Below are 11,588 nucleotides of genomic sequence, written 5' to 3'. Positions count from 1 at the left end.
GGCCCAGTCAGCCAGACCCAAGATTGGGTCAAACTAACAAGCCATTATAAAAGCTATATGTAATGTGACATTTGTGTTATATTATTTTTTGAAGTTATTCCAGCTAAAAGAAAACATTATTAGCTGTTTGTACAGTTCTGACAGGTGGACATTATCTTGGCTTCTGTCAGTCTTGTGTTGGCTCTCTCAGCTAAATGACTATTTCTGGAAGCCCTATGTTTAGCTAATGGCATATAGGTGCTGATTCAGCTTAGTCTGAAAGCTGCAGCCGAGCACTCAGGTAACTAACAGACCGGCACAGCTACTCCGACACTACCTAGCATAGTTCTTGCCAATTGTCTGCCAATTAAAAAAAGCTATCATTAAGAATGACCCTGTGTAATTGTATTTGTCAGCCAAGACTCTATCTATTTTAAAGACTGAATATCCAAGCACAAGCTTGCAAACTAAAAATCAGCAAGCACTTAATGCAAAAAGCTCAAACTATTCAAGTCTTTAAACCTTTTAACCACTTAAAGGTTTAATACTGCAATATATCTGTGACCTTTCTAATCTTTATCACCCTCAGTTATTCCCTTATGTAATATCAACCCAATTTACTAAGCTGCATGAAAATGTTGTTTTATATACAGTATATAAATATATATATATATATAGAGAGAGAGAGAGAGGCAATCACCAAAGTGAGGGGTCCTCCAGACACAGGAACCTAAGTTAGCCATACAGGGGGTGATCTCCTATGTGTGAAAAGCATACAGGGGCCACGCACAGCATGGGCACTTTCTGTTGCGCCGATTGTTTGTACAAAGTGCATGATTGATCAGAACAGCAGTGAATAATGAAGTACTGTAGCTTCTCTTTCCCTCCTTGTCTGCCCTGGCAGACATGGTGCATTGGACTGATCCAGTGAATTGGTTGAGATTGATGGCCCTACAATCACAAAACATCATACAAAACTTTGTGAGCATGTGTATGGCTTGCATTCCCCAAGTCCCCTGGAAAATAATTATTTTGTCCAACTTCCCCACATACACACCTGCTGGTGACCCCCCCCCCCCTAATTAGCAGTCCCCAGGCCCCCATGCAAATGATTTTTTCCTACTGGGGGAACATAGAGTGATTATTGTACTTTTTGTATATCATTTTTTGCAAGTTGCCAGAGGACTGATTTAGCAAATGTCTTACCTTACAATGAAACCTAATTTAGTCAGCTACAAGTACTATAATTCAGCTGTAGCTTCAGCTATTTATATAGAGATGGAACTGAAGTTAATTGTACTTTCCACTTGTAACTGGAAAAAAGTTTCTCACAGTTGTTTGGAAGCAAAATGTTTATTCTAGTGAACAGCACTTTCTTCAGTGACCCGAGTGTGCTCCTCTAACCATCTGTAATCACATGGTCGGTTGGATTCTGCTATTTAAAAACACCAAAAATAAATCTATTTGGCTCTTCGCATGTTTTCCCCTTGAATTAGCGCTTTCTCTGAAGAAGAATTCTCCTGTGCAAACTCATGCGGGAAACAGTTCTGAATTATTAAACATTGTTCATTTGCTTATGAAACTCATCTTCCCTCTGGACACATCCCATGCATTGCCTGCTAAGCCTGATGCCAGTAGCTGCCTCTGAGCCAGGACCCAGGTACTTCCTAAAAGTGTTTGTGGCCGTTCTGCAAGTAACCTTTGCCTGTAGAAAAGGAGTTATTCTTATCTCTAACCTCATTCTGCTTTTTCTAGGGTAGAAGAAAGCTGCTTAGAAAAAGATCAAAGAAGTCAAAACAAAACTTTTAAAGAAACCTTACTACCAAAACTAAAACTTGTTCTATATATCAGATACAGGCATTTTTACAGATATTTGTAGATACCATGAAGTCTGTTATACAGGTAGATATATGTGCATGTCTTTTGTTTTGTGTGTTCCTAAAATTACCTGACCAGCCATTATTACCATAAGGTAATAATTGCAGTCAACCAATGCATGTGGTTTGCCAAAATAGTAAAACTAGAAAGCTGTCTAGAAAGCAAACCCATAAACAGTCTAGTACAGTGCTGTCCAACTGGCGGCCCTGACTCCCCTCTGTGTGGCCCCCCCACCTGTCTGGCTGCTTTGATGGCTTACCTTTGTGTAAGCTTTAAATGGTATCAGTACTGTGATTAACTGGCCCCCTGCATGGTTCTCACCTCAGATTCAGGCTGTAATCCCCCTGTATTGTTAAAAAATGTAACCCCCTGTGTTGTTCACACCTTTTAATCTCTCCATTGTTCAACCCCTGCAGTGTTCACACCTCAGGCTCAGACTGTAATCATCCACATTGTTCCCCTGAGCATATGGTAGGCAAATTATGGCACATAGGCAGCATAGGGCAGGGAGGGTATGGCACACACAGGCAGCATAGGGCAGGAAGAGTATGGCACACACAGGCAGCATAGGGCAGGGAGGGTATGGCACACACAGGCAGGGTAGGGCAGGCAGAGTATGGCACACAAGGCAAGGTAGGGCAGGCAGAGCATGGCACACACAGACAGGGTAGGGCAGGCAGGGTAGGGCAGGCAGAGCATGGCACACACAGGCACGGTAAGGCAGGCAGAGCATGGCACACACAGACAGCATAGGTCAGGCAGAGTATGGCACACACAGACAGGGTAGGGCAGGCAGAGTATAGCACACACAGGCAGCATAGGTCAGGCAGAGTATGGCACACACAGACAGGGTAGGGCAGGCAGAGTATGGCACACACAGGCAGCATAGGTCAGGCAGAGTATGGCACACACAGGCAGCAAAGGACAGGCTATCCACTGGGGAGGAAGAGGAGGCATATGGGTTTAAGGGTATATCTTAATATGACATAATATAATTCTTTCACATATGGTTGATATCCCCACAGTAAGGACCAAGCATTTGGGTTTTTGCTGCACTACCACCATTGTGAAAAAATAGGTGTGGTTTGAAGTGGGTGTGGTTTAAAAGGGGAGTGGTCTAAACTGGCTTCCATTAGCGGCCTTCCACCATGTTTGCTAGAGAAATTCCGGCCCTCGGCACCGCAGAAGTTGGACAGCACTGGTCTAGTATAAAGGCAGTTGCAATAGCTTAAATGCTTGTACATTTTGGTACCTATGTAAATAACACCCCAACCCACAGTCTCTGTTATTATCGGGTGCTACAGTAGTTGTATTTGTCTTTTTATAGCACTAATATGGAGCACTGTAGTAATAAAACATAAATAACTGTATATAAAGTATGGGTATATAATTACATTCAAGTTCCATGTGTTCAGACTTACAGAAAGAGAGGTCCTTGTCTCATAAAGTTTATAATCTAAGTGGGAGGGAAAATTACAGACATAAACATTGCCTCATAAGTGCCAAGACTCAATCAGAACTTATGCCAGTTTGCCAAGTGGTTGTCTAAGAGGGTAAGTGAAGTGGGGGAGAAACAGACACAAAACTGAAAAAAGAAATAGCTTTAGAGAAGGGCAGAGCAAATAGGATGGAAAAAGTATAAAAGAAAGGGGAATAGGTGAGACCAAAAATATAAGGAAGTATATGAATGAGGATGGAAAGAAAGAAAATAGCATAAGAGAAATGAGAAGAAGAAGCAGAACAGAATGAGAGCCCCGGAGCAGCAAGGTCGGAGGAGGGGCTGCATGACCCAGCCCAGCATCACTAGTGTGGGGATAGGTCAGTTAAGCTAAAAGGGGAGGGAGAAGAAGGTGGGAGGAGAAGGGTATATAGGAGAGGTAGTGAGGGCTGGCTATCCACCATTTTAGGTGATAGCAGCAGAGGAAAGATCAACAGCAGAGAACGACCATGGCTACCAACCTGGATGTGATGCTGGCCCAGATCAGAGCAGAAGCAGAGAGGAGAGGCGACGACTGGCTCAGGCAGTTCCTACCCAGCCAGGACGAACAGCAACCCACGACACCCACAAGAAGGCCCCGCAGATCCAGACCACCCACCAGGCTGAGCCCATCACCCCCGGCGCGCAGGAGAAGGCCGACTACCCCCAGCCCACAGCCATCCACCAGCATGGGCACAGGACAGAGCAGAGCCCCGAGAAGCAAGGGACCAGCCCCCAGCACCCCCCCGACCAGACAGAGGGACCCGGACACCCCAACAGGCAGACCACGTGGAGGAAGAATGGCGACTCGGCGCAGAGACGGAGGACCCGAGGCGAGCGGCGATGACGTCACCGACGCGACCAGAGGCACTTCCGGGACAACCATGCGGCTCCGGAGACAGGCCAGTACTGGGAGCCGGGAGGGAAGCAGCGCCATCCGGGCTGGGCAGGCAGAGGCGCCCGGGCCCCGGGGAGGTAGGGGGGCAGCAGCACGGGAGAGGCACAGAGCGGGGGGCCAGAGGGGGGAGATGCAGGGGCCCTGCGAGCAGCACCAAGTGGGGGAGGGGAGGCGGCGCCAACCCAGGCCACGTGCGGCACGGCATGGCCGCGGGCGGCCATGTCAGGAGCGGGGGGCGGGCCAGCCGGGCAGCAGAGCTGGGCCCAGGGAACAGCCCCAGACAGGGGGGGGGGGAGCTGGGCCCAGGCAGAGCTGGGCCCAGGCCGCATGGCACACAGCCCATACTGGGGAATGCGGGCCCACCACTAGTGTGGCAGGGGCCCAGGGCCCACCAACAGCGGCCCAGGCCGCGTGGATCACCACAAGGCCCGGGTCAGGCCTTATGGGGAGCCCAACAGGGCAAGGGGGGTTGCCCACTACCACCCAGGAGGGTGGAGCTCTGGCGGGCTCGCCCGGGTACAGGCCCCCACAACTACCGAGGCAACTGGCCGGGCCAGCAGGGAGTGGCCAGGAGAGCCAGGGGTGGCCCCCAGCTCCCACAGGGGAGGCCAACCGGGCGGTGCCCACGGGCGCTGCGGCGGGGAGGGAGGGAACAACGGCCGCACACAGCGTGGCAGCCCAGGGTATGCCCCCCCCCCGCTTGGTTTCCAACAGGTGCCGGGACCAGGCAATGGCGACAACGGGATTCCGCAGCAGCAGCAGGGGATCACACCAGGAGCTTCAGGCCAAGACAGCGCAACCACAAACTACAACAGCAGCGCAGGTACGCACGACGGGCTACAAGGACGACAGCAAACGGTAACACACACTTCCCCAGCCACAGCTGGGACGGGTCACGCGGGGGGACAGGCGCTCGCAGCTTTCATAGACACTTTACGACAGCTCTTAGGACAATGGGATGGGAAAAGCCAAACACCGGGAGGGGCATCCAGCGCTGCAGCACCAACTACAGAGCAAGCCACTATAGCACAAGGGTCAACAGGAGGCACAAGTAGCGTAGGGAACGGGGAGAAGCGGGGGGAAAAGCCAGTACAGCTCTCCGACTCAGCCAAAGGGCATGCTTATATTTGTTTCGAAGGTCCCTTAGGGTCTCACCTGAAACCAGAGGTGCGGGAAAAAATATGGAAGCGGGAATACGTAGATATATTTACGCTGCTACCCCTAGAGAGGTTTAATATCGATAAATTTGAAAAGGGAAAGGAGCATAGAAAGGAGGAGGACGAAGACAGGCGCCGCTACAGGCTCATACCCAGGACTTTCGGCAATTGGCTACAAGCCTTTGCCATCCTGGCTAGTGTAATTGGGGAAAAACACCCCGAGCATTGCTCAGCCCTGTTCTGCTACCTAGATGGAATCTGGGAGGCACACAGGGTCTATGGGGGCTTAGCTTGGCTACGCTATGACGAGCAATTTCGTCAGAGGATGGCAGTGAGACAGGATGTCAGATGGGACCACCGGGACATCGGCCTCTGGATGAGGCTGATGAACAACAAAGGGTATCAGGGGTACGGGGGCCCGGGGACGACGGGCCAGCAGCCCTTTCCAAATAGCTCCAGCGGGCAATCTTCCAGCCCAGCTGGGGCACACAAAAAAGGAGTTTGCTGGGCATTCAACGATAGCCAATGCAAATGGGGGGCATCATGCCGGTTCAAGCATGAATGCTCCCTGTGCGCTGGAGCACATCCACTCAGCAGGTGCTTCAAGAAAGGAAAAGGAACAGGGGGTAAGTTTAGGGAAGGCTTTGGAAAAGGGCCAGACGCCGGTGAGGCTAGAAGCGATGCTCCCATGGCTAAGTAAATACCCAGCCAGGGACAAAGCAGAATTACTAAAAAAGGGGTTTCGGGATGGGTTTAGGATCCCGGGAAGGGAGGGGTCACAAAGGGGCCAATTAAAAAACTTGAAGTCAGCTAACACCAACCCGGGGTTGGTAATAGAGAAGCTGCACAAGGAGGTGAGCTTGGGGCGCATGGCGGGCCCTTTCAAGGAACCGCCATTACACAACCTTAGAACATCTCCTCTAGGCCTGGTGCCTAAGAAGGAAGCCGGAAAATTCCGGCTTATTCACCACCTATCACACCCCAAAGGCACCTCAGTGAATGACGAGATTGATAAGGACTTAGTGAGGGTCTCGTATACCTCCTTTGATGAAGCAATACGTTTAGTAGGTAGGGCGGGACAAGGGGCACTGATGGCCAAGGCGGATATAGAGTCAGCTTTCCGGCTCCTGCCGGTACATTCGGAATCACTACACTTACTGGGATGCTACTTTGAGGGACACTACTATGTGGACAGGAGTTTACCCATGGGCTGCTCCATATCCTGCGCATATTTCGAGGCTTTTAGCACCTTCCTAGAGTGGGTAGTTCGGGAGAAAGCAGGGGTTGAGTCAGTCATCCACTACCTGGACGACTTTCTATGTGTCGGCCCACAACGCTCGAGCCTATGCGCAGTGCTCCTTGAGACACTGCAGGAGGTTGCGGAGCAATTTGGGGTACCGTTAGCACGGGAAAAAACTGAGGGCCCTATCACATGCTTAAAATTCCTGGGCATTGAGATTGACACAGTCAGGCAGGAATGCCGGCTACCCAGGGACAAAGTACTAACGCTAAAAGAGGAAGTAGGATACGCGAAGCAGGCTAAGAAGGTGACTTTAAAACAGCTCCAATCCCTCCTAGGTAAACTCAATTTTGCTTGCCGCATTATCCCCATGGGGAGGGCGTTTTCTAGGAGTCTATCCATGGCAACAGCAGGTATCAGGCACCCCCATCATTTTATAAGGCTTAACTCAGAACACAAAGCTGACCTAGCGGTCTGGAGCACCTTCCTCCAGGACTTTAATGGGAAAGTATATTGGCCAGAAGAGGTAGTAGAGAACACCGAGATCAGCCTATTCACAGATGCAGCAGGGGCGACAGGCTTTGGGGCATACTTGGCAGGCAAATGGTGCGCGGCTGGGTGGCCCCAGGAATGGGCCACGCGCAACCTAACAGGCAACCTAGCATTTCTAGAACTCTTCCCAATAATAGTGGCAGTAGAGCTTTGGGGTCGGGAGCTGTCCAACAAATCGGTTTTGTTCCGTTCAGACAACATGGCAACGGTCCTAGCGGTCAACAACCTAACTTCCTCTTCACGCCCGGTGCTAGCACTACTACGGCACCTGGTACTACGTTGCTTACAACTTAACATCAGTTTTAGAGCAAAACACATCCCAGGCGAAATTAATGAGATCGCTGATGCTTTATCTCGGTTTCAGTGGAACAGGTTCCGGGGGCTAGCGCCGGCAGCGGAGCAGGAGGGAGAGCGGTGCCCAGACCTTGTATGGAATCTGGTGCCTCAGGTATGATAGAATGGGTAAGGCGGTCGGTGGCCCCAAAAACGTGGAACGACTATAACAGAATATGGGAAGAATGGTCCCAATTAGAACGGGAAATGGGGGGAGCGGAGACTAATACAGAGAAGTTAGGCCTACTGGCGTGGCAGCTGTCCAGGGACTTTGAGGCAAATGTATCAATTAGTGTGGTAGAGAAAAAACTGGCTGCTCTAGCATTCCTATTCAAATTTAAGGGCTGGACAGATTTCACAAAGGACTTTGCGATTAAACAGGCAGTGAAAGGCTTTAAAAAAGGAAAAAAGTCCACAGATCATAGAAGACCAATCACGTTCAACATACTGGGGGGTTTATTTGACCAGTTAGGGGAGTTGGCCAACTCACCATTTGAAATAACGTTGTTCAAACTGGCTTTTTCATGGGCTTTCGTTGGGGCCTTTAGAATATCAGAGCTGGTTAGTCACAATAGAGCAGGGAATGGGGGGATCCTGGCAAGGGATGTCATTAGGTCAGAAGGGAGCGTGTCCATCCTAATTAGAGATTCCAAGACAGACAAACAGGGGAAGGGGTTCCGGGTAGAGCTCTTTGGGATTCAGGGCCATCACACCTGCCCAGTGAGTTGCTTTGACAGCTATTACAGGATGAGACCTGACCAACAAGGCAGCTTGATGATCCACCAGGACGGCTCATCATTGTCCCGTTACCAGTTCATAGCCATACTCAAAAGGGCCCTGCAAGGGCTACAACTGGCTGTGAATGAGTATGGGAGCCACTCATTCAGGATAGGGGCCGCTACTGAAGCAGCAAGGTGGGGCTTGGGGGCAGATGTGATTAGGAGAATAGGCAGATGGGAATCCAGCAGGTTCAAGGCGTACATTAGACCCACAAGAGTAGAGAGATAAGTTGCAGGGACAGGGAGGTTGGCAAAATATTTAAGTTCACGGTTTTGTATTAATTTGTTTTCCCCTCTTTCAGATGCCCTCCAGTGCAAAGTATGGCTAATGGGACACTCCTTCATACACTGGGCGGAAAGGAGGGCCTCAGTTCGCCATGCCAACCGCCAACTGGGTTTCCCAGTATCTCAGGTGAAACTACACTGGGTCAGTAGAAGAGGGCTCAGGTGGGACGAGATAGTACCCAGGGCAGTACAGAAAGCAAAGGAGTCGGGCCCGCCTAGTGTCATTTTAATCCACGCAGGGGGTAACGACTTGGGTCTGTGTCCCATGAAAGCTTTAATCTCCACCATTAGGACAGATTGTTTCAGGCTCAGATCACTGTTCGAAGGTTTAATTATCATATGGTCAGATATAATTCCCAGAACCCACTGGAGGGGAGCACGTTCACACAGGGCCATCAACAGGGTTAGAATAAAGGTAAATAAGGCAGTAGCAAGCAACGTACAGAAGAATGGAGGGCTAGTGGTCAGGCATAGGGAATTAGAGAATAACATGGCCTTTTTTCGCACAGATGGTATCCACCTGAATGAGGTTGGGTTGGATTTGTTTAATTTCAATTTACAGGAAGCCATCACATTGGCTTGGAAGTCATGGCGGCGTATGCAGAGCTGAAGGGGTCCAGCTCTGCATACTATGGCGGGTCCTTGTCAGTCTGCCGGGGAGGAAAGCTTGTTCTGGTATGCCAGATCAGGTAGAGTGGATGGTTTAACCCCTAAGGTGGGTGACCATTGGCGGATGGAATAAGAAAGGTGCGCTGAAAAGCGCTGGGTGGGTACTGAATGTGGCTAATTGGGAAAGGGGACCAGTTAGGTCCCGGAGTGGCGGCGGTTATCCTCCGAGCTAGGGATTTGGCGGCTGGAGGATAGCACGGCTCAAGGTGGTTGTGGAAGGGCAGACTGGCAAGGGGCTCGGGGTCAGTATTTCAGTTCGGTAATGTTTGCACTTGTTACATTGATGTATTGTTATATCTAAACATGTTATGTTTGTATTCAATTTTGCACTGTTTGTATTTATAAATAAAGCTGTGGCCACTATCATTCCAACAAATGATATCGTCACGCAGTTTTTTATTGGTTAGTAAGGTGAGCGAGTGTAGGTGGATGCTTGGGTCATGGAAAAAGAGGGGGTATTAGAAAAGTCATGAAGAGCAGAAAAGAGTGAGAAAAAGAAAGGAGAAGTGTGTAAGGAGGCAAGAAAATAAAATAAATTTAGGGCTTAGCTATATAAATCACAGCTCAGTGAGGGTCCAATGGAAAAAAATATTCATTTTTTTTACCTAGGGATTAAAATAAAATACAATGTAAAGTCGAAGCAAAGTCCTCTGTGGAGGTATAAAACATTTGATGAGATGAATTGGTTATATATATGTTTTGACATGTAAAGCTGACTTGCTTGGTTCAAACACACTGGAAAGGTCTTTCTACGACCAACAAAAATCTGTTTCAGTCTTTTACCGTGTCAATGGTCCCTGCTTTATACAATACTAGGCTTTAAAGACAGTGTGATCTGAAGCAATAGAATTATGCACCCCTTTACTCCCCATGATAGACATCAAGTGAAAGCATTTAATTGTGGAGTCATAATGGGGACAAGGCAGCAGAGAAAACCCAAATAGGAATCAAGCCTTACTTTTTCTATAGAAAAAAACACAGTAATGACCATAGAAAAGAAGGGTTTTTGGCTTAGTTTACATGATGGATACAAAGATTGTTTATTGCAGAATGGTCTCTGATCAGAAGGGTAATATATAAAGTAGGAGAGCACATTAATCAAAGTTCTTTGTGTGAAAATGTTTAACATTGCATTTTTCCAGATGTTAATAGATACAGTATATTGAATGAATGAATGAATAAATAAATAAATAAACAATAAAAATACATTTAAATAATAGCTAAAAAAAAGGCACAGATGTATATTTCCAGGCTGCAAAATACAATTTTCTTTTTTTCTACTCTAATTCTGTCCACATCCACCTCAGAGAACCTCACTATATATAAGTGTTTGAGTGATGCAGCACTTTCTTGAATATTGGCACAGGGACTGCTCTATTAACTATATACCTTTACAAAGCTCTTTTCCGATGTGTAAATGTGCCAATTCATTTAACACTTTCCTGGTTGTCAGAAACATTTTCTTATAAGTTATGGAAGTGTTAATAGACCAAAAAGCAAATGGAACCGCTGGGAGTTCCTGTGGATTCCCCCAGTTCGATATATAGTAAAGCTGCCCAGTAATTTCTAATGCAGAAATAACAGAAGAGATATATTCTGTTTTTTGGCAGGCTGGGAAATACATTATTTATTTATATCCATGTCTTTTATTTTCTTGGCTCCAGTTTGTGAAAAGTGAGCATGTCCAATACATAGGATTTATTACCATAACTACCATTTTACAGTTTAACAGACCCAGGGAAATGTTTTTGTTACCGTTCTTTTTTTTTTACTCTATCCCCTCTGAAACAGCCGATGTTTGGATTAGTAGGCAATTATTGTCCCGCTAAGGCTGATTTTATGGATGAAATGTTACCTCTGTGCATATATATTTATAATCCAGTTAGAATCCAACATAAGGGCAACCTTATTGTGTATGACCCCTCGTATGCTCTTGTATGCCTGTTTGGCACGTGGGGGGATTGGAGAGTGTAGGAGATTTGCCCTTAAGGGGAAAAAAGTCACTCAAGAATGTCCTGTATACATATGTAATAACAAAAACAATACTGTGATATATACCTAAATGACCTTAAATGCCTTAAATAAAGGAATAGATACATAATTACGTATACCTCAGAATGTACTGTGTGATAATTAAATCCCAACTGACCTGTGTACCAGGATATGTGCAATAAAATGTTGAGTCATAATAAAAATGACAATGTAGGAAAATTTGTCTAAGGGGATCATTTACAGAATGACCTACAATTTGCATAGCTGCTAATGACAGAAATATCTTTGCGACAGGGATTCTGCTTGCCCACTGGCTCTCCTTGATAAGAGTGACATACCTGGGGTTCAA

General features: G+C 47.6%; 1 protein-coding gene across 1 annotated transcript; it reads left to right on the top strand.

Annotated features, from left to right (window-relative positions):
- The first annotated feature begins 4,554 nt into the window (after window positions 1-4,554).
- Window positions 4,555-9,282, top strand: LOC101731515. The gene is made up of 3 exons (XM_004910555.3): window positions 4,555-5,055; window positions 7,546-7,629; window positions 8,596-9,282. The coding sequence occupies exons 1-3, from the start codon at window positions 4,675-4,677 to the stop codon at window positions 8,620-8,622; spliced, it is 492 nt and encodes a 163-aa protein (XP_004910612.2). The 5' UTR covers window positions 4,555-4,674; the 3' UTR covers window positions 8,623-9,282.
- The last annotated feature ends 2,306 nt before the right edge of the window (window positions 9,283-11,588 follow it).

Source organism: Xenopus tropicalis, chromosome 1, assembly GCF_000004195.4.
Source record: "Xenopus tropicalis strain Nigerian chromosome 1, UCB_Xtro_10.0, whole genome shotgun sequence".
In the NCBI taxonomy this organism is placed as follows: Eukaryota; Metazoa; Chordata; class Amphibia; order Anura; family Pipidae; genus Xenopus; species Xenopus tropicalis.
Note: the sequence above shows the minus strand (reverse complement) of the source record. Positions and strands in the feature narration are given on the sequence as shown.

Bases quoted from the DNA above. Each gene is read 5' to 3' on its own strand.
- LOC101731515 (XM_004910555.3), top strand. From the start codon at position 4,675: ATGGGGAGCCCAACAGGGCAAGGGGGGTTGCCCACTACCACCCAGGAG. The intron at 5,056-7,545 runs GTACGCACGACG...TCTCGGTTTCAG, and splicing joins AAACTACAACAGCAGCGCAG to TGGAACAGGTTCCGGGGGCT. The intron at 7,630-8,595 runs GTATGATAGAAT...CCCCTCTTTCAG, and splicing joins TATGGAATCTGGTGCCTCAG to ATGCCCTCCAGTGCAAAGTA.